The sequence below is a fragment of the Zootoca vivipara genome, chromosome 13 (genome assembly GCF_965207765.1).
Source record: "Zootoca vivipara chromosome 13, rZooViv2.hap1.1, whole genome shotgun sequence".
NCBI lineage: Eukaryota > Metazoa > Chordata > Lepidosauria > Squamata > Lacertidae > Zootoca > Zootoca vivipara.
The window spans coordinates 3575427-3595865 of NC_142596.1; the positions used below are offsets into that span (position 1 = coordinate 3575427).

At 40.5% G+C, this 20439-nt stretch overlaps 1 protein-coding gene across 5 annotated transcripts in view; it reads right to left on the reverse strand.

Annotated features, from left to right (window-relative positions):
* The window catches only part of OTUD7A (OTU deubiquitinase 7A), a 102424-nt gene continuing 81985 nt past the window's right edge, over window positions 1-20439 (reverse strand). For all 5 annotated transcript variants that reach the window (XM_088656603.1, XM_088656600.1, XM_088656602.1 and 2 more), the window contains 3 exons: window positions 18275-18389; window positions 17261-17345; window positions 1-15196 (listed from right to left, as the gene is read on the reverse strand). In XM_088656603.1, the coding sequence (XP_088512729.1) occupies window positions 13772-15196; window positions 17261-17345; window positions 18275-18389 (1625 nt within the window). In that variant the 3' untranslated portion in view covers window positions 1-13771. The remainder of the gene's footprint in view (window positions 15197-17260; window positions 17346-18274; window positions 18390-20439) is intronic.

The window sequence follows — 20439 nt, forward strand, 5'->3', positions numbered from 1 at the left end:
TTTTACAAATTAAGTTTATTTTATTGAATAGCTATCCGAGCTACCCTCTGTTCCAAACAATGGAGGAGCCAATCACACAGATTACAGAGCTATCAGTAACTTGTAGCATTCTTTCATAAAAGAAATTAATTACAGTTCTAGAAAAAGAGTGACAGTCATAACTGGAAGTCATAACAGAAGCCATATTTAGTAGTAACTATTGCAAAAATTGGTCTAATGCTTTCATACTTTACAAAATAACAACCCAACTGCTAAAAATGGCCCTTACACATCTTCTTAGTAAAATAATGAGCATATAAAAATAACATTTAATTTTAACTGGAAGGAAGATTGCACATAGAAAAAATTTCAAGGACATACATATCCAATAAGAAGAGAAACATTTGTTACCTGTTCAAGTTACTTACTGGTCCTGTTTCTTCTAACAATCACTTTAAATATTATACGACGGGTAAATTAAAAAACTAACACTCTGGACAGGATACAAAGAGCTGCACAGGAGCAGACCCACAAGTCCAAGGAAGTCTCGGACTTTTGTTTCGTAAACGTCAGCTCCCAATGCTGCATGACATACCACTTTAGAAACTGAGGAAAGTTTCAAAAGCAGCTTGTGATATTGTGTGAAGGGGTCTGTCATTCAGAGGGGGAAAGTCAAAAATTCCATGAGCCATGCCTAAGTCCATGGTTTGCCTAAAGTAGTTCTTTGGATTCCACTTTTGCTATAAACATGAACAGCAACCATTTGACAGGTTTAATCCAATGACATGTAGCAGAAAATAAATGCATAATTAGGGGCCTACTTAGAGCATAGCTTGGGCATTCACAGGGATTCATTGGTGCTGTACTGACATTTTTTTTAAAAAAAAAATAAACAACTAGGCTTTAAGCAGTAAATAAATTAATAAAAAATAACAACAATAATGATAAATGTTTAGGATAAGGGCTCAAGAGAAAAAATGAGAACCAACCAAACTCCTTTGTTCTTCTAGTCATTTTAATGTATTTTGTTGCAATACAATGCTGGAAGTATAAAATTTTACAGAATAGCAAAATTATCAACTAGGCAAATATTTGGAAGTTATGGTCAAATATTGCTCTAAAAGAACCAAGGAACATTTTTTTGCACTCTGCAATTTGATTATACATTTGCAAAGACCATTGGTCACTGTAAAAAAACACCCTTCTTGCATAAAGCGACAAAAAACTTTGGTGATAAGTGTATATGGAGACTCAGACCAATATTACTAGAAATCTGTCATGAAGAACAGTTTTGGGGGGGTGGGAAGTACAAAGAGAATAGGGGTGATGCCCCCTCAATATTTGTAGGAGGATGCCTCCTCCGTCCACTCAACATTGGGGGAGGGGGCTCAGCCCCCTGCCTACAAATACTGAGGGGGCACCGGCCCTATAGCACCTATGAAAGGTGGGATATATTATTTGTTAACAAGGTAGCAAATAAACAGAAAAAACTAATCTTTCAACAGTTTAAATTGAACTGAAGGCATATTTTCAAGGGAGTTTTCCACAGCATCACATTGCTGCCATGGCAAATGTGGTACAGTATATGAAAAAGGAATTCTATTGATCAGGATTAGCAAAGGGTTGACCTAAGTATGGTTAGCACGAGATGGAGTCTGACCCTCCTTCACTGCTCACTGAATAATGTTCCGTTTTTGCTCAAGACATAAGTGTTGGAGCACTTTTCACATTACCTTTTCAAAGTCACAGCGATTTGCAAGTCGTGCCTTTGTTGAAAGGGTTGTGGAAGGGTGATAAGTCAACTACAGTGCACACCATTTGTCTTGGTGGTGGCAAGATGTAAGGCAAATACTGTATCCACTTGCAGCACTAGACGTTAGATACCTATCTCCCAGCAAATATAGGCACATGAATGATAAATTTAGGCATGAATTTTGGATGCAAATGCATTCTCCTGTGAAAGCAGTGTCCTGTCTTGAGGGAAAGGTCTCTAAATCTTGCTAAAAATTAATTCCACTTCAAAAATAATGAGTAAGAGTAATATATACCAATGGCAGATTGCCATACTTCCCTCCTGATGGCTCTCTGTGTCCCAAACTCCATACACTTCAGATTTTCTTCAGGTCTTACCTCCTTTCTTTTGATACCTTTGAGCTAGGGAATGTGCAAAATATTCCAGAGGAAGTTTCGTTAGTCATCTTTTCTACCTTTTTTATCTCCAGTTTCCCCCTGAAATTCCAGATATTTTGCTTGAAGGCGCACCACATTTGTTCCAGATCTTTCACTGAGTGGCATTTGGCTGGTTCTCTCTCTCTCTCTCTCTCTCTCTCTCTCTCTCTCTCTCTCTCTCTCTCTCTCTCTCTCTCTCTGACATACTAATCCGCCGCTTGCATTCGCATGACACCTCTGTCTGTCTTTGCTTTAGGTGCTCTGGTGTCAGAGGGGGCTTGCCAGCCCACAGCCAAGCGCTTGCAGTAGCTAAAGAGGGCTCTGGGAAGCTTAGAATCTGAACAACACGGTCCATGATCAGCCTATGTCAGGGACCACATATTTACGAGAAGAAATTCCAGTCACCTAGATGGTGGACTTTCAAAGAGTTAAAATAATAGTACATAAATTATGACAAAGGGACACACTTTTCATGCTAGAAAAATGCAAACACTCTCAAGTCTTTCTTCAATGACTTCTGGAGAAGCAGCTTCATTAAAGTGAATGGCATCTCTTTGTTGTAGGTGGCAATTAAAATATTTTAAATGAAACTCCTGGGCTGCTGTTCTTGATGTTTTACTGTATGTTTCTCTTATGTCTCCACACGAAGCCAATTCCCCCCCTCCCAAAAAAATGTTTGAATAAAACTGCAGAAAACAATCCACCTCCACAACTTAAAATAGGTTTTTGCAATGAAGAAATCCCCACAACTAAACAGAATAACAGCTAAAATCCTCGTGAATCTGGCCAAGAGCACAAGAGATGATGGCCTTTCATATTGAGAATTCTGCCTCCACTAATACGCCTTGTTGCTATAGATACAGAATGATCTCCCTAATTATTATGAATCTCTTCCATTTATTCATTTTCACTGGGGGTTCCAGCCATTCTGGCAGCCATCAAAGAGTCATAGGTTTCAAAACAAATTATCTTCAAACAACACACAATTAAGGAAACTGAATAGCAATATATAACTAACCAGACTATGAACAGTCTGCAGGAATTTATATGAAAGTGATACAGCAACTACACACTGAAGGTGGGTGGGAACACATAACTATGCAGATGGGAAACAACGGGCCATCAGGGGAAGAAGTTGCAGCAGCTCCCATTGAGGCCACCAGAGAGAGAGAGAGAGAGAGAGAGAGAGAGAGAGAGAGAGAGAGAGAGAGAGAGAGAGAGAGAGAGAGAGGCATTCAGGCACTTCTCTGCATCTTGCCTAGACAGAGTTCCATCTGAAAGTCTCTGAGATAAATATGACAATTGTCTTGTATTTGCATGAAACTTATTGTAAGCTGCCTTGGGAGGTTTTTGCTCTGAAAGGCAATATATAAGTACTTAGAATAAATAATAAACTCAAAAAGATTGATCCAGACCTAAATGACCCCCACCCAGTTTTGGAATCCATCTGCTATGTTGCATGTTTCCAGGTTGAAGGCTGTGGATTATTGGTTCAAGTTAAACAAAATACCAACGCTGTCATTTATTATTAGCAATTTGTAAGAGAAAATGTGGTAACAGTGCTGCTCATTGGATCCTAAAACCAGAAAAACTGAAATGAAACTGGATCACAACCATAGCTGCCAAGTTATCCCTTTTTTAAAGGGATTTTCCCTTATGCTGAATAGGCTTCCTCGCAAGAAAAGGGAAAACTTGGCAGCTATGATCACAACATTCAAATGTGGAAACAAAACTGTTGTTTTGTGGAATCTTTATATAATCTTTTTGGTTTTTCTCCTAGTCGATGGTTTCAGTCATATATTAAATTGACTGTAATGTCAGTAAATGTCAGTTAATTCAAATATGTGGCCATTTTTGTTTATTTCTGTTATATGCCACATTATGATTTTATTGGCAGCATTTGGATTTCTGCATAAGAAGATAATGCATTGTTGCTACTGAGGAATCTAATTCTTTCATATGTCACATATATGGTCCTAGATTGCCGTATATTTGTGATAAAGTGTGAAAGATGAAGATTTTTCTATGAACTGGAGGGATTTGGGGGATGATTTTGAGGTGAGATCTGCTTGTTTTAATAGGTCATCAAGTCCTTGGGTGACGCATGTGAGATCCCATTCAGGAGCGCTATAATAAGAATGAAGAAGATGAAGTGAACTTTTGAATCTTTGCTAAAACTGAAGAGATCTTCTATTTGAAAAATTTATAATGGACTTCTTAATTTTGGTGAGCACATAAAAAAAACCTACTACGGTAGTCTAAACAAGATGAGAAGAATATCAGGTTTTAGTAGCGCTGCAATAATCTACAGAACTTGTTCCCAAGAGATGACAATAGGCCAGAATAGCTGCATATTCTATAAGTGATTATAGTTCTATTCAGAAAAAATATTCACATTCAATCTTACTTTGCTTCAAAAACATCAGGTCATTTTTTTTCATGAAATTTGCAGTGGGGGAATCTCAAGTTTGATTTTCGTGATGATGTTTTGTTTATATTATTTGGCTGAGTCTTGTTAAATATCTCCTCAATGTTTTATGTCCTATAAAAGAGGATTCCACAAAGAAATAAAATGGGGAACATGTCATTTTACCAAAATATATAAACCACCGTATAAAGCTTTTCAGTAAAAATCATTCTATATTCCAACCTTCAACAGACACTGGCAATGAACATTCAGAATGTATTGTAACATTTACAAAGCTTTCTTCACAAGGTTAGTACCACATTTCCCACATGAACCTACTAAATTGACAACAACTCTCTATAATAAAGGTGCAAAATATTGCTTTGTAGCATATTTTGAAAGTAATATAAAAATAATCTCTATATTTTAAACTTGGTTTGGAAAATTGAAACATAATACAGTCATTTATGTCTACAAACAGACTGCACTTACAAACATCTTTCGTTATGGGTGTGGGTGTGTATATATGTGTGTGTAAAAGCAAGCATGTCCATAAAAAAGCAAATGTGCCAACAAGTTACTAAAGTCAGTTAAACGCTACACCGTGTTTTATTTGGCAGTAATTCTACAAAGTTTGCCATACTCTAAAAAAAAGTAGTTGTTTTGCAGAGTACACTACAAAAAAACTGAATGTGTTCTGAGCTGAAAAGCCACTTGCAATCAATTTTTCCAATGTAGTTCTGCCATCACAATAATGTCTGCTTTTCTATACAAGGGAAAGGAAGTAACCCCTGGCTCTCCACTATAATCAATTATTTCATGATACATTTTACAACGTTTCAATACAACACATTCTCAATTTTTGGAACTAGAAATGTATTAATTCTTTTGGATGGGGAAGAGAATGTAATCAACACCTATTGACAAAACGCAAGGCTTCCATCTATCTTAAATGAGTGCTCCCATGGGTGAATAACTTTGTTCCTGGGACAAATTGTACCATTAAAGGGCCTTCCATTGTTATGACTATCCTTAAAAGTAAAGGTAAAGGGACCCCTGACCATTAGGTCCAGGACCATTAGGTCCAGAGATGAGTGACTCTGGGGTTGCGGCACTCATCTTGCTTTATTGGCCGAGGGAGCCAGCGTAGAGCTTCCAGGTTATGTGGCCAGCATGACTAAGCCGCTTCTGCTGAACCAGAGCAGCACATGGAAACGCCGTTTACCTTCCCGCTGGAGCGGTACCTATTTATCTACTTGCACTTGACGTGCTTTCGAACTGCTAGGTTGGCAGGAGCAGGGACCAAACAACGGGAGCTCACCCCGGGGATTCTGATCGGCAAGTTCAGTGGTTTAGACCACAGCGCCACCCGCGTCTCTTATGACGATCCTTACCTGACAATATTTTACTTTATATGTATGTTCACTCTAAAGAGGACTGTATATACTCTGTGCAGAAAGGACTGAAATTCTGCATTCATGCAATTTCAGTACTGCATCCTGAATTCTCCTATAAATGCAAATTTAACAAATGTGTGTAATTTCTTTCGATTTTGGTTTTATAAACTATTTTGCATATATATTACTGGTCTTGCTAGTCACAGTAAGGAGTTTACAGCTACAGAGTTCCTTCTTTGGCTCCTGAGATTTCAGCAGGACTAGCCAACAGAGTATCAAGCATATTGTTTCAGCAGCCATAAAAGGGTGGCAGGGAGAGATAAAGAAGGTGCTGAGATTCTCAGGAAGCTGAATTTTGTGTTCAGTACAACGCTTGCTGCTTTTTCTGCACAAAATTGCAGGAACATTATTGCCAGCAAAAACACTGTGATGCCCTTCACCTTGATCATTCATGCCTGTTTTTCAGAAGGAGAGGGGCTGATTTAAATGGTCACCCCCATTAAGTTAAGTGCATGAAATACACAGGGTGGCGAGGAAAAGAAAGGGGTAACTAAACACAGCTACTGATCAATATTTCTACCTCTGACTTTTATGAAACATATGGTGGTGCTTACCAAATATATTGCAATGCAGGAATGGCAAAACATGTCTGTTTTCATGAGAAGCTGAGTGCAGAACACATTTAATCCAAAGTCACATTTACCTAATCCAAAAACAGAGCTCAGTGGAGCTTATTCCCAGGTAAATGTAAAGGATTGCAGCCTAAGACATACATTATCTGTGATATATTACACCAGTCCTTCCCCCAAGAACTCCATTTCAGCTGACAAGGGGTGCTTTATTACACATTTAACTCATGCTGAATTAGATTTGTCTGTTATCTGGATTCCAGTAGCACAATAATACAACTTGGTTTTGCTTTGAAAGAACACCAATGAGTAACTGATTGGACTTGGGGCAGTACAGTGGCAGAGAGAGGCTTCTGCTACCAAGTCCAAATGTTTGCTTGTTCTGGCTTATGATCACCTGCAAAACTTTCCACAGACTTGCTTAGAACCACCTACAACACACAACACAACTTATATGTAAACACAAAGTGTATCATGTTTTATTCATTCATTAGCCCTTTTCTATACTACTTTTTCATGTATTATTACAAAGTATGAGAATGCTTAAATACCACTTTGAAATAACCCTTAGACCCTTTGTTCCATAGACAAAAGAAAAGTCAAACATTTTGCATATTTTCTTTGACAAGTTTTGGATTAGTGGCTTGAACAATTTATACAGCCTTTTACTTCCCCCCCCAACACATTTTTTTTCTGATGCCTATTAGCAGAGTAATGATAATTTATTTGAAACCATAAAGCATTTTTTCTTTCATTTATAAAAACATCACTTTACCCCAGAACAGTTAGCAACACTTATTACATTCAACCACTGTTCCATGTTTTGTACTTCTCAAATACCAAACAAAGGGCACAGCCCATTGGCAGCCCCCTTATGCACAAGCCCAAGGAAATGAAAAGTTCCAGTGAAAGAGCACTGTTCAATTCAACAACGCTTGTGCAGGAGAAATTCCCAGAGAACTGTGTCGTATTTCGCAAAAGAAGCTTTGACACAAGCCTCAAATTCCCATCTCAACAATCAAATTTTGTCTTTGCACAGCCCAGCCTTCCTGACTTGGAATTAACTGCCCACAAACCCTTAGCCCTTTATATACTGAATTGTCTACAATATCCACTTGTTACCCACCAAGTGACCAACCCACAACCCAAGAAAATGCTGAACTGGATGAAACAATATATAGCTATATTGAGAGAGAGAAAGAGAGAGATCAAGAGACAGGGAGTTCAGGCAAAACACATTTTGGCCTTAAAAAAAAAATCCCTGGAACAAGAAGTTTCATAAACACTTAATTTCCAGATTCAGGTAGGTAGCTGTGTTGGTATGACACAGTCAAAATATATAAAAAAATTGTCCAGTAGCACCTTAGAGACGAAAGCACACAAAAGCTTACACCAAGAACAAACTTAATTGGTCTCTAAGGTTACTGGACAATTTTTTTTTCTTATATACTTCGACTTAATTTCCAGTGAGAATGACCTTTTAAATTGTATAGTTTTTACTGAGGCTTCATTCAAACTCTTGCCTCTTTTTCAGATAAGACAGACAGGAACAAAATACTGAGGGTAAGGTCATTCATAATTGCCTACTACTTTTTTGTGGGATGTAATCCACTGGGAGCTGTGGCGCTGTGGGTTAAACACATAGAGCCTAGGGCTTGCCGATCAGAAGGTCAGTGGTTCGATGACGGGGTGAGCTCCCATTGCTTGGTCCCTACTCCTGCCAACCTATCAGTTTGAAAGCACGTCAAAGTGCAAGACCTTCTGGCGGGAAGGTAAACAGCGTTTCCGTTTGCTGCTCTGGTTTGCCAGAAGCGGCTTTGTCATGCTGGCCACATGACCTGGAAGCTGTACGCCGGCTCCCTCGGCCAATAATGCGAGATGAGCACCACAACCTCAGTCAGTAAAGACTGGACCTCATGGTCAGGAGTCCCTTTACCTTTAATCCACTGGGAGCAGTCAAATACAACATTCAGTCAAATACAATACATACAGCAAGGGAATGTTTGGTCCGGCCAGTCGAAACTTCCTGTTCCTCCTGGCCTGGAGCATCCTTCCTTGCATGTGACTAGTGGGTGGGTGTGACCTTTCCAAGGCAAGCCGCCACTCTCTCTCTTTTCCATCTTCCTTTCGTCCTGTGAACTTCCCAGACTGCTAACTTCCCAGTCACTAGGTTAACCCACATATGGGGTAAATCTGTTTGTATATGCTTGCAACTTCAAGCCTTAGGCCTGCCTTCAAGAATCATACTGTGCTCTGCCTGATCGTAGTAAAATCTCTTTTTATTGCTTATGAATAAGACTGTGGCGTCTTTATTCTTTTAGGAGGGATTCAAGGGGTCTTACCAGGAAAATATTAGAACACATTTCAATCTGGACAAGCCAGATTGAGTTGCGTATTGCAACTAGTTTTCTGCTGTGTAAAGGGGAATGCAATCTGCTAAGTAAAGGAACTTGCTAGCACAAGCTAGGAAGGATATTAATAAACAATATATCCTCTCCTGCCACCTTGAACATTCCCACACAATTTGCTTGGAATGATCATTATACAATTTGAGCATGGAATGCAAGGATCACCCCACAGACCATGTCCTCTTTGTTACCTTGGTTCCCATTTTGTGGTGGTTTAGATAGAATCACAGCAATTTGAATGTGCTAACTCATCCTGGGTTAGAAGGAACCAAGAACTGCACAATTTGAAACTGAGATCTAGCCCAGTGAGATACCAATGACTGTATGTACACTATTCAGGCACACAGAGGAATAGAGGAATTGACATTGACACCTGAGCTTCAATGTCAGCACGAACCCTCTGGGTACATACCAGGCCTGATATAAACACTCAGAGCTTGATCCTCTGCCATTTCCTGGTCAAAGAAGCAGTAATAATGTTAATATCTTTTGACTCTCCACTTAGAGTCCAGCTCTGACTCTAGCCAAACTGATCTCCAGAACTCTAGAGGCCCCTCATTGCAGGTCTAATTGGCACTGGCCTCACCCCTAACTTCTGCAGATGAAGTTTTAGGGATGGAAAGCGGCACTCAGAGCTATGATTTTTCTGAGATGCTCTGCTATATAATTAGATTCTTACACAGAGTAAGAATTAGATGCTCCCTAAGTAAATAATGACCTCGCGGGTGGCGCTGTGGGGTTGCTGATCAGAAGGTCGGCGGTTCAAATCCCCATGACGGGGTGAGCTCCCGTTGCTCGGTCCCTGCTCCTGCCCACCTAGCAGTTCGAAAGCACGTCAAAGTGCAAGTAGATAAATAGGTACCGCTACAGCAGGAAGGTAAACAGCATTTCTGTGTGCTGCTCTGGTTCACCAGAAGCGGCTTAGTCATGCTGGCCACATGACCTGGAAGCTGTACGCCGGCTCCTTCAGCCAATAAAGCGAAATGAGCGCTGCAACCCCAGAGTTGGTCACGACTGGACCTTACCTTTTAAGTAACTAATGTTTAGTGAATTATTTCTAAGAGTAGGGTATAAACAAGGATCAGATTAGAGCATGGGTGCCAGAAAACAGTTCTTGGAAGTGGGGTATTGATTTGAGCAACTCATTAGAGCATTTCTATCATCTGGGCAAAACTTATTTTCATTCAGTTCAGTGTATTTTTTTTTAAAATGATAATAGTACCATGTGAATATATGAAATTATTGTGTCCATTAAAATTTATTCTCCTGATGATGACTATATCAAAATGGAAAAGCATAAATTGTTAACAGCAAGTGGCTCATGCCTACCTCCATGATCCACCTCCACCTAGAGAAGCATTTATAGGCATGCTAAAGGGTAGTTCTACAGTAAAAGGTAAAGGGACCCCTGACCATTAGGTCCAGTCATGACCGACTCTGGGGTTGAGGCGCTCATCTCGCGTTATTGGCCGAGTTCTACGGTAATGCATTAGTAAGTACTAATATTTTCTTTCTTAAACTTTTAAAATATCATCCCTGCTCTCTCTCTCTCTTTCTCTCTCTCTCTCTAATGAATACAATCAAAGATAAGTCCATCTGGTACCACAGATTTCTTTGGCCAAAGAAACAGGAGTATTTTTCACAATGAACGAAAAACATAAAAAGGCATACAGTATTGGACAAAATTGGAACATCTGAGATTCTTATGAGTGAACCACACCAAAGGTTACTTGTGTTCTAATCCACACAGCAGCCATCAAACCACATCTGCTTTGCACCTTAATTCTATGTTGGAAGCACAGAACAGGCAAGGGTAGAGGCCCTTAGGAAGGTGCCTTTTCCTCCTGCTTTGAAATGAATGGCAAAGCTGGACAAGAACACTGCAGGGTCAGGCGGCACTAATGACACAGCTGGTCCTCTTTCTTGAGTAGACTACCCATAAAAGAATGGGGACCAGCTTGGCACCACCACCATCACTGTAACATCTTGCAGTGTGAGTGCACCCTTAAGTGTGGTAACACATCTTCCTCTGGGGTAAAAGGAGATACCAATTCAGAAACATGACATATTCTCGGAGATACATGAACTACAAGGCTGGATTCATTAAGAGCTGTTCTTAAGTAATATTGGTGTGCCTCCCCCGCCCCACCAAACTTAAAATTTATTATTAATTAATACCAAGTATCACTTCTGACTTCATTTTGTACTGAATTATAGCATCAATTAGTGATTGCTACCGCAAAGTACTTCAAAAACAGGCGTTTCAAGGTGTGTGCGAGTGGTGAACAGACAGGAGTCTCAAGTACTTTCTATTTGAGGATGCAGAAACCAAGTTCATTATGTAAACTGAGATGTGGCTATGAGTGAATATTTTCTTAGCTTACCTAAAAATATTAGAGCTAAAGAGCAGAACCAAAAATATAGGCCGTTCCTAGTGATGAACTTTCCTAATTAAAGAGGGTCACTTTGAGGGCTCAGAGTGGTGCCCTTAGGTTAATGACACTGTCGTATTTCTTCTTCCCTTTTCATTAGATGTGATAGGAGCCTCAGTAATGGGATGAATGGGATAAATTTCATTCTGAAATTTAATTCAGATCATACAAAGGCAACAATGCTGACTGGGGGAGCCAGCCAACATTGGGATTGCTCTATATTGGTTCTTAATGGCTATGGCACCATACTCTACTCTCTCAGCTTAAATGTGCTCTTGAATCTTGCACTGAGAGCAGACTTTCATGCAGAGTATACACCGGAGGTCTGAGGGCTGTAAGAAATTATGAAGTATGCTATTTGGTGCCCAAGCTGGCAGCAAGTGGTTTGCTAGAAACAAAATAGATATACAGTGGTACCTCTACTTACAAATAACTCTACTTACAAATTTTTCTACTTACAAATGGAGCTGTGTCCGCCATCTTGGATGCGGTTTAGATAGGATTTTTTCTACTTACGAATTTTTAGATAGGGTTGCTTCGACTTACGAATTTTTTCTCCCAATGCATTCCTATGGGATTCGACTTACAATTTTTTTCGACTTACAAATGTGTGTTCAGAACACATTAAATTCGTAAGTAGAGGTACCACTGTAGAAGGCAAACAGGTTTATATCAATGCCAACTGAAGCCCTACTATAGACACCAGTGCTACATTCAGCTCTTATCTAAAACATCTGAAGGGCACCAGGCATAGAGGTTATCTAAATTATTCTGTCTAGTTTCGAACTCTATTACAATCTTTGCTTCATTTTTGTCTTTGCAATGGTGTTTAGAATTCATCTTCTGCACTGTCTAGTACTCATCTCAGAGGGCCAAATTTGGAGCAGACTTTAAACACAAATCCATGAGCTGTCCTTGTAAGTGTTTAAGACCATTTTGTGCATGTCCAATTGACGTGTGACTGCTGATGTTTCGTTTTCAGCTGATGTGCGCAATGACCCAGAATACAACTCCTGTGCGAACAGGGAGTTGCCTGCAACACATGTGCAAATTAACAATAACGATTTTTGTCTTCTCTGCAAAGAGGTAGCAGCTCTACATTGTGCTATATGAATAATAAAAATATGAAGGCTTGCATATGCCAATATTTCAGTTCTTTAATTCTTGGGAATTAATAGCTAAATAATGTGGTTCCAATAAGCAGTGTCGATAAACTGGCCAAAACGACCAAGGAAAGGATATGATCAGTGAGATACAGGGCCCTTGGCTATGTGGTTGCTCTGAATGAGGTTTAAGACAGGTGTAAGACAAAGCTATTGAGGCAGTTGTTTGGTCATCCAATAGCCCAACTGTTGAATTGTAAAGTACTTATTTTCAACCATAAGGGCCAGAGTCCTGTCTAAAAATGAAAGAGATATGTCATCTGGAGGATAAGCACATTTCTTTCTTGGACATTCTGTGCAGTACAAAACTGGAGTTTGCTTACATCAATAAAACCAAGAATATGTGTTTTGTAAGAGAAGCTTGCTAATGAATCCAGGCTTTCATTTGTGTATCTGTGGAGAAAACAGGACTACAGCGGTACCTCTACTTACAAATAGCTCTACTTACAAATGTTTCTACTTACAAACGGAGCTCCTTCCGCCATCTTGGATGCAGTTTAGATAGGATTTTTTCTACTTACGAATTTTTAGATAGGGTTGCTTCGACTTATGAATTTTTTCTCCCAATGCATTCCTATGGGATTCGACTTACAATTTTTTTCGACTTACAAATGTGAGTTCAGAACGCATTAAATTCATAAGTAGAGGTACCACTGTACTAAAATAATACAAGCAAGGATGTTAGCATGTTAGTATGAACTATACGCAAATTACTATTTTTCCCCCAATTTTTAAAGGAAGAGGAAAGAGCTATGAAAAAGTTATATTTCTTCAACTGAGATGGCTCTAAAGAATGAGACAGACACATCTTATTACAATACCACATTTCCAGTTATTATGACTTTTTCCCTATCTTCCTACTACCTGAGTGATGTCAGTGTAAATTCAGGCACCATTAGAAAATTTTTGACCAAACGTATACACAGCACTGACAAAGGAGTAAAGAACCTTTCAGCTTACCAGTGTATGTAAAAAAGACACTGACAAAATGGAAAATAATAAACTCTTTATGATAAATAAATTCTTAGTTTTTCATTGCTGCAGGGGGAAAACAAATAAGCTGGACCTTTCTCCCCACAGATCCCTCTGCAGGATTCTCTTTTCCTTCCTCCTGTAATCCATTGCCACATACCTTACAAGTAATAAAATGGAGGAAATAAATATTCACGGGAAGAGCTCCATCACCTTCAATGTCGGTGCCCCTTACTTTCTTGCTCCCTGCGTTTCAGCTCCTCCTTATAGCAGTAGGAACAATAGTTTTCAGTCTCGGGGCGACCATAAAAAGAGCAGTTTTCCTTCTTGCAGCGGTTCTGCTGGATTGAATATATTGGGCTAATTGTGCTCCTGCCTCGATTTTTGTCATTGTTCAACCAGGTCTGTGGTGCATCCTCATCAGCATATTCCAAGCAGTCTCTGATGTCACTGGTATTAAACCCATTAGTATATGTTTGTGACTTGTGGTCCGTAGGCATAACATAGGTCAGTGACTCCACTGTGTTGACCGTACGGATGCCTGCTATTCGGGCTGGGCTATAGCTCTGTGAAGACAATGACCGGTTCTGTTGGGGATATGTGGCACATGTTTTTAAGGTGCCAACCACTGGCTTGTAGGTATCATCCTGGAAGCTTGATGGCTTGGAATTGACATCGTGCAAGTGGATGACACTTTGCCTCTGAACAGGGGGTGTATGGCTATAGTGGGCAGACAATGGAATGGGTCCACTTTTCTTGGCACCAATGGTAGGTGACGAAAATGACCCTGGTGTGGGACTAGTACGGTCTTTAAACTTTAAAACCAGTTGAGTCGTATGGCTTTGAGGCAAGACTGGTGATGCCCTTCCCTGAGGAGATGATTCCAACTTCTCTTTTGAGTACATTTCTTGCTCCAGTTTCCTGCATGACGATCCATTGAGAGTAGCCTTCTTCTCTGCCTCTTTCCTCTTCTGCTCCTGTTCAGCACTAAAGCGCTCCTGGGCGCTGGTCAAGTAATAGCCAATCATCTCCTCATGGAACTGATGTCTATGGCTGGTCAAGAGGAGGCCAGCAAAGATGAACTTCCGTTCCCCTTGCATGGCAGCTCTCAAGATGTTGAGGCTCAGCTTCACATCAGTACTGTACTTCCATGGGTCTGACTGTTTATCTGAAGGGGATTTAGAATTCATTTTTTCAACAGGCGAAATGCTTGTCTTTTCCGTGGGAGAGGGGGTTGTCTTTTCAGATGGAGAAGTGCTTGCAGACTGGCCAGATTCTTCTTTGCTTCCTTTGCGTGACTTAGACTTCTTCTCTTTGACTTTCTCAATGATCTCCCCATTTTTCCCATTTCCTGAATTTGCTCTGCTCATTTTGCCATGCACTAGTCCCCCAAGCCCACCCATATTCTTCTTTAGCTTGATGCCTAGAGTTTTACTGAGACTCCCAAGTTTGTTAGCAACTGAATCAGCCCTGTTTTTTTCTTTGTCCTTCCTTTGCTTTTCTTTCTCTTTCCCATTTTTCCCATTATTGCCATTAGAATTGCTGCAGATGGAATCCCTGTCGGAGTCCATGGAATCAGCGAGAGACTGAACATCCTCTCCTGCTGACGCAGTAGGAGATTCTGGCTGAGCCAGAGGAGCCTATTAAGAGAAGTAAGTTAACAATTAGAAATTATTCTTACACAATGATTTCCTGCAGTAAGATCCTCTCTACATTTGAATGCAGTTTTTCAGGATATTTAGCATTTGAAAAATGCAAGTCTTCAAAAGAATGGTTCTGCACATGAAGGGGTCACAATTACATTAACAGATGGTTAATCTTTGGAAGAAACTTCCTAGATCCAGGTTTATAATAGCTTGTCAAATCTCTCTGACTGTCCTTTTGGGAAGTCATTCTCTTGAAACGTCAGATGTTTGCTGTGAATTCCACAGCATATTCAAGATGGTAAAAGCCAAATCTGAAAACAGTGCATCTTTTTGTATGCTTTCCTATATCTGAAACATCAGGAACCATTGCAATATGATGTTAGATAGAATGGATATGCTCTTCACTACAAGTTTTCTGATTTTTTTCTGATGGGTGATGGCTTAGGAGAGAATTTCTCTCTTCAAATAGATCAGCTAGTATACCTGGAATTTTTTATACACCATGCTTGGTTCTCTTGCTCAACATATCTGAAACAATCTGGTCTGTTGTTTCTTGCTTACTCCTGCTCAGTGCTTATGGGACAATGTTTTGGATTATATTGAGGATAGTGATAGTAAAGTTCAGTCCTGATAACCATTCTGTGTGGAAATGTGTGCAAAATGAAACATAACACAAATGCAGAAACCAATCTCTGGGTATTTAGCAAGGGATTTTTTTTATAAAAAATGATTAGGATGGCAATAATTGATCTGGGATTAAAAAGCAAATTGTGCAATAATTCAATTATCAATGATGTTCACATTTATACCTGAAAATATAGGATGTAGTGCAAGTAATTTTCAGTGTAACTATAGAAGTACATTTCAAAACATTCATTTCCAAGACTCCTAAACAAATATCCTCCTATCTCAGCCAACCCTATGAAATTAATCTTGCAAATTATTCACAATGGGCAATGATTGAAAATCAGTTAACCTGACCATATTTCTCATTAGATCATGTGTGCTATTTCTTGACTATTTCATTAGTCTGAACAGGCTAATATAGAAATGACAAGAGAGCCGTCCTATCATGTAAAATAAAAAGTACTTCTAATCACCAGGAGCTAAACTAAGACATGATCACCTTTATGGGAACTGATCCTGGACATTGAATTAACACATAAATTTTCAAGCACATAGCAGGCTACATAACTCATGACTGGCTGGAGCATGACTGAGCAATAATAACTTCCTTCTTTATGAAAAAACTAGTGTTGGAGCAGCTTCTGAGAGGCATGATTAACAAGTACGATAAGGTAAGTGGGATATTTCAGAGAAAATATTCAGTTCACCAAAGCTCCCTTTTGTGCCCATGAAAATTTGGCTGAACTCTTAATTTGCTTACCCCTGACTGACAACCTTGGGTATCAGCTTTGCAGTCTCACATTTGATAGTCGCTACACTTTTGTTAAACCACTAGAGTGTTCTGATATTTGGACCTGAGAATCCACACTCTCAAATGTGGAACTGCACAAATGCAAGGAGCAGAACAAATTCTGCTTTTCAGCCCTTTCCCTAGACAATGGATGGTCAATTACTCTTTAGTTTTGACCATCTCATATGCCTTGACAGAGGGCAGAATTTCCAACCAAAGGCAGCATTACTACTACTACTACTACTACTACTACTACTACTACTACAATTTATATACCACCCTTTATCAAAAGATCTTAGGGTGGTGTACAACACTAGAAATACATTACAAAACATCAGTGATAAAAAACATAACAACAGTCTAATCCATTGCTGCTACAGTTACAGTAGTGCATGGCCATTTTTGTGTGTCAGAAAGTGCTGCATTAATTCTAGGGAGGCAGGGACCTGGACCTTGCCTCTCCCTGCCCCAGCTTCCCAAAGGGCCTTCCCTGAACCGCTAGCCCAATAGCAACACAGCAAGGATGCAATGGATTCTGTTGCACTAGTGATGGAAGCCTAACACAGGATCATCTGCATTCATGAGATCACACAGTTGGGGCCTATTTCTCTCAAGCTACTTATGGAGAGTAAAAGGGTTACCCGTGTTTCCGATGGTATGCGTATCCAGGTTACATTCATGTAACTGTGCAGAAGATTAAGCTTTGCCTCCAGAGACAGAATCAAACTGAGAAAGGAAAAAGAGGAAAGACCACATACCATATAATCACTGAAAATTTACAGCCACAGAGTACAGTGGAACCTCGGTTTATGAACACCTCGGTTTACGAATTTTCGGTTTACGAACGCCGCGGACCCATCTGGAATGGATTAATCCACTTTCCATTACTTTCAATGGGAAACTTCGCTTCAGTTTATGAACGCTTCAGTTTATGAACAGACTTCCGGAACCAATTACACCCATGCTTCGGGTTAAGTACGCTTCAGGTTGAGTACTCCGCGGACCCGTCCGGAACGGATTAATCCACTTTCCATTACTTTCAATGGAAAACTTCGCTTCAGTTTATGAACGCTTCAGTTTATGAACAGACTTCCGGAACCAATTACACCCATGCTTCGGGTTAAGTACGCTTCAGGTTGAGTACTCCGCGGACCCGTCCGGAATGGATTAATCCACTTTCAATTACTTTCAATGGTAAAGTTCACTTCTGTTTATGAATGCTTCAGTTTATGAACAGACTTCCAGAACCAATTGTGTTCATAAACCGAGGTACCACTGTACTCACACTTAATCAAGAGAAACAGAAAAAAACCCATCAGGTTTAACAAGAGTACTTTCAGTTACAGATCCCCATGCTCTCTTAAGGAAATAAGATAGGGGGGAAAGAAACAGTACTACACTGGGCTGGCTATGGGAAATTTGCAGCCTCACATTGGTCTTGCCAGACTGGGGCAACCAACTGGCATTTTGTAGATGGCAAAACTCCACACCCAGCTAGTGAACTATGCGAGGGAGGTATGTGGCTCAAAAACTATATAATTATTTGTTCTAAAAACTGATTTTAAAAGGGCAGGCTAATCAAAGGTCGCCAGGCATTTTAGGCACACAGATGTCCACATGGTGTTGAAGTTTTAGTTATTTAAAAGAGTTCTTACTTGGCCAGCTTGGAGTTATCATTGTCATCCTTCCCCCACTCCCAATCTTTCCCAGGATCAACCGCAAAGTGCAAAGGTAGTAACTTGTGTTCAGAATCAGTCAGAGGGATCACCGCTGAAGGAAAGAGGAAAAGATCAGAAGTGAAGAAATATATTTAGGTGGGAAAAGGATGAGAAACAAGAATTGGCTGAAGAAAAGGGAAAAGCATTTTAGAAGCATTTGTTCAAGACACTGTGCCTAATATATACCATGTTGCCATTTTTTCATAAGAAATTGCTTATTTTGCAAACAGTGACACCTTTGTATATCATGTGATTTTTTTTTCATGATGAAGAAAAATAGTCATCAGCTTTCAGAGATGGCAATTAGGATATTTCTCTGGGTGTGTGTTCTTTAGTTTAATAATATTAAACATCAGTTTAATAATATGAGATAACCATAGCCTCTTTCGTAGATCTCAGACTGACCACATCTCTAGCCAAAGCATTTGACAAAAGCAGCACAAACCTTTTCTTTTGGTTTGGTGGGCAGGGTTAAAGCAAATGTTTTGAAAGCTGAAATTATACACTTCTGCTTTCACTTTCATTTACAATATACTGTCATTCACCTGCAACCTCCAAGGAAAGTGGACTATAACCCCAAATAATTAGTAGGCTATTCACTCCAGATTTTACTAAGTCCTAATTTACTAAGTCCTCTGAACACTAAATCTTAGTTGCTGTGACCATCCTGGTCATTTCAACTAAAAAGGAAATAAAAGTGTTCTATGCAACCTGTGCAGAATATGCATAGGGACACCGTTAAAATACAGCGATAAGCAAGTTATACACCTATACCTTGAAATGCACCCCCCACACAAATATTTTTTCTAATATTACATTGCTGATCAGACTTTACAGTCTACTGCATTGTCTTCGATGAATGTTCTTCTCAGTTTTTAGGCTGCAACCACAAATCTAGCAACATTATCCCATGTTGATGGCCTTTCAGCTGATCCCTGGTGGCCTGCTGGAATGTGGAGTTAACCAGGGCTATTGACTGTCTGGCTCTGAAGTGCCCTCTCCAATTGCATGGAGCCCAGACAGCCTCATGGTTTCCCCCAGTGCTGAGGGCGATGAAACAATCACTGAGGTGGCTAGAGTGCAGCGCCGTGCGGTGCCCAGCAGCGCCGTGCGGAGAGTCCCGAGCCTCTGGGACGCAGCAGTGCTCTGTAGCACTTTGAATCCTCCTCCTCCTCCACACGGGGCTGCTGGGTGCTTTGTGCTTCAGCAGCAGCAGCAGCAGCAGCCGTTTCCAGGCGCCGAGCCGTGGCAGGAGGAGGAGGATTCAAAGTGCTACAGAGCACTGCTACGTCGCAGAGGCTCGGGACTCTCCGCACGGCGCTGCTGGGCACCGACCCGGCAAGCCTCCTCCTCCTCTTGCCTCACCTCCTCCTCCTGCCGCGGCTCAGCCTCATGAATGTGAGCTCAGCAGTGGCTCAGCCTCACGAACGTGCAACTCTGAGGCTTTACGCACTTCTCCTAAAACGGACACCCGCTGCCTCACGCTGCACAGGAAATGCTTTTTGCCCCTGGGTCCCTTCACACTCTTTTCTGGCGCTGAATCAAGGCGGCGACCCCCCCCTTCCCTTTCTTTCTTCCTCTCTTTCGTTCTTATTCTTTCTTTCCCTCTCCTTCCTTCCTTCTTTATATCTGTCTTCTCTCCCTCTTTCTTTTTCTTTCCTTCTTTATTCCTTCTTTCCTACTCTTCTTTCTCTCACCTCTTTCCTTCCTCTCTCCCTCCTGCTCCCTCTTTTCTTCCTTCCTTCCTTCCTTCCTTCCTTCCTTCCTTCCTTCCTTCCTTCCGTCCTTCCCATCTTTCTTCCTCTCCCTCATTCTTATTCTTTCTTTCCCTCTACTTCCTTCCTTCTTTCTCCCTTTCCGTCTTCTCTCCCTCTTTCTTTTTCTTTCCTTCTTTATTCCCTTCTTTATTCCCTACTCTTCTTTTTCTCCCCTCTTTCCTTCCTTCCTCTCTCCCTCCCACTCCCTCCCTCCTTCCTTCCTTCCTCCCTCCCCTCCCTCTCCTCAGAAACATAGGATGCTGCTTTATACTTCTGGCCCTTAAACCCTGGAACCAGGAGAGCAGCTCCAGTGAGTCAACCTCAGCCAGTCCCTTTGGTGAAGGG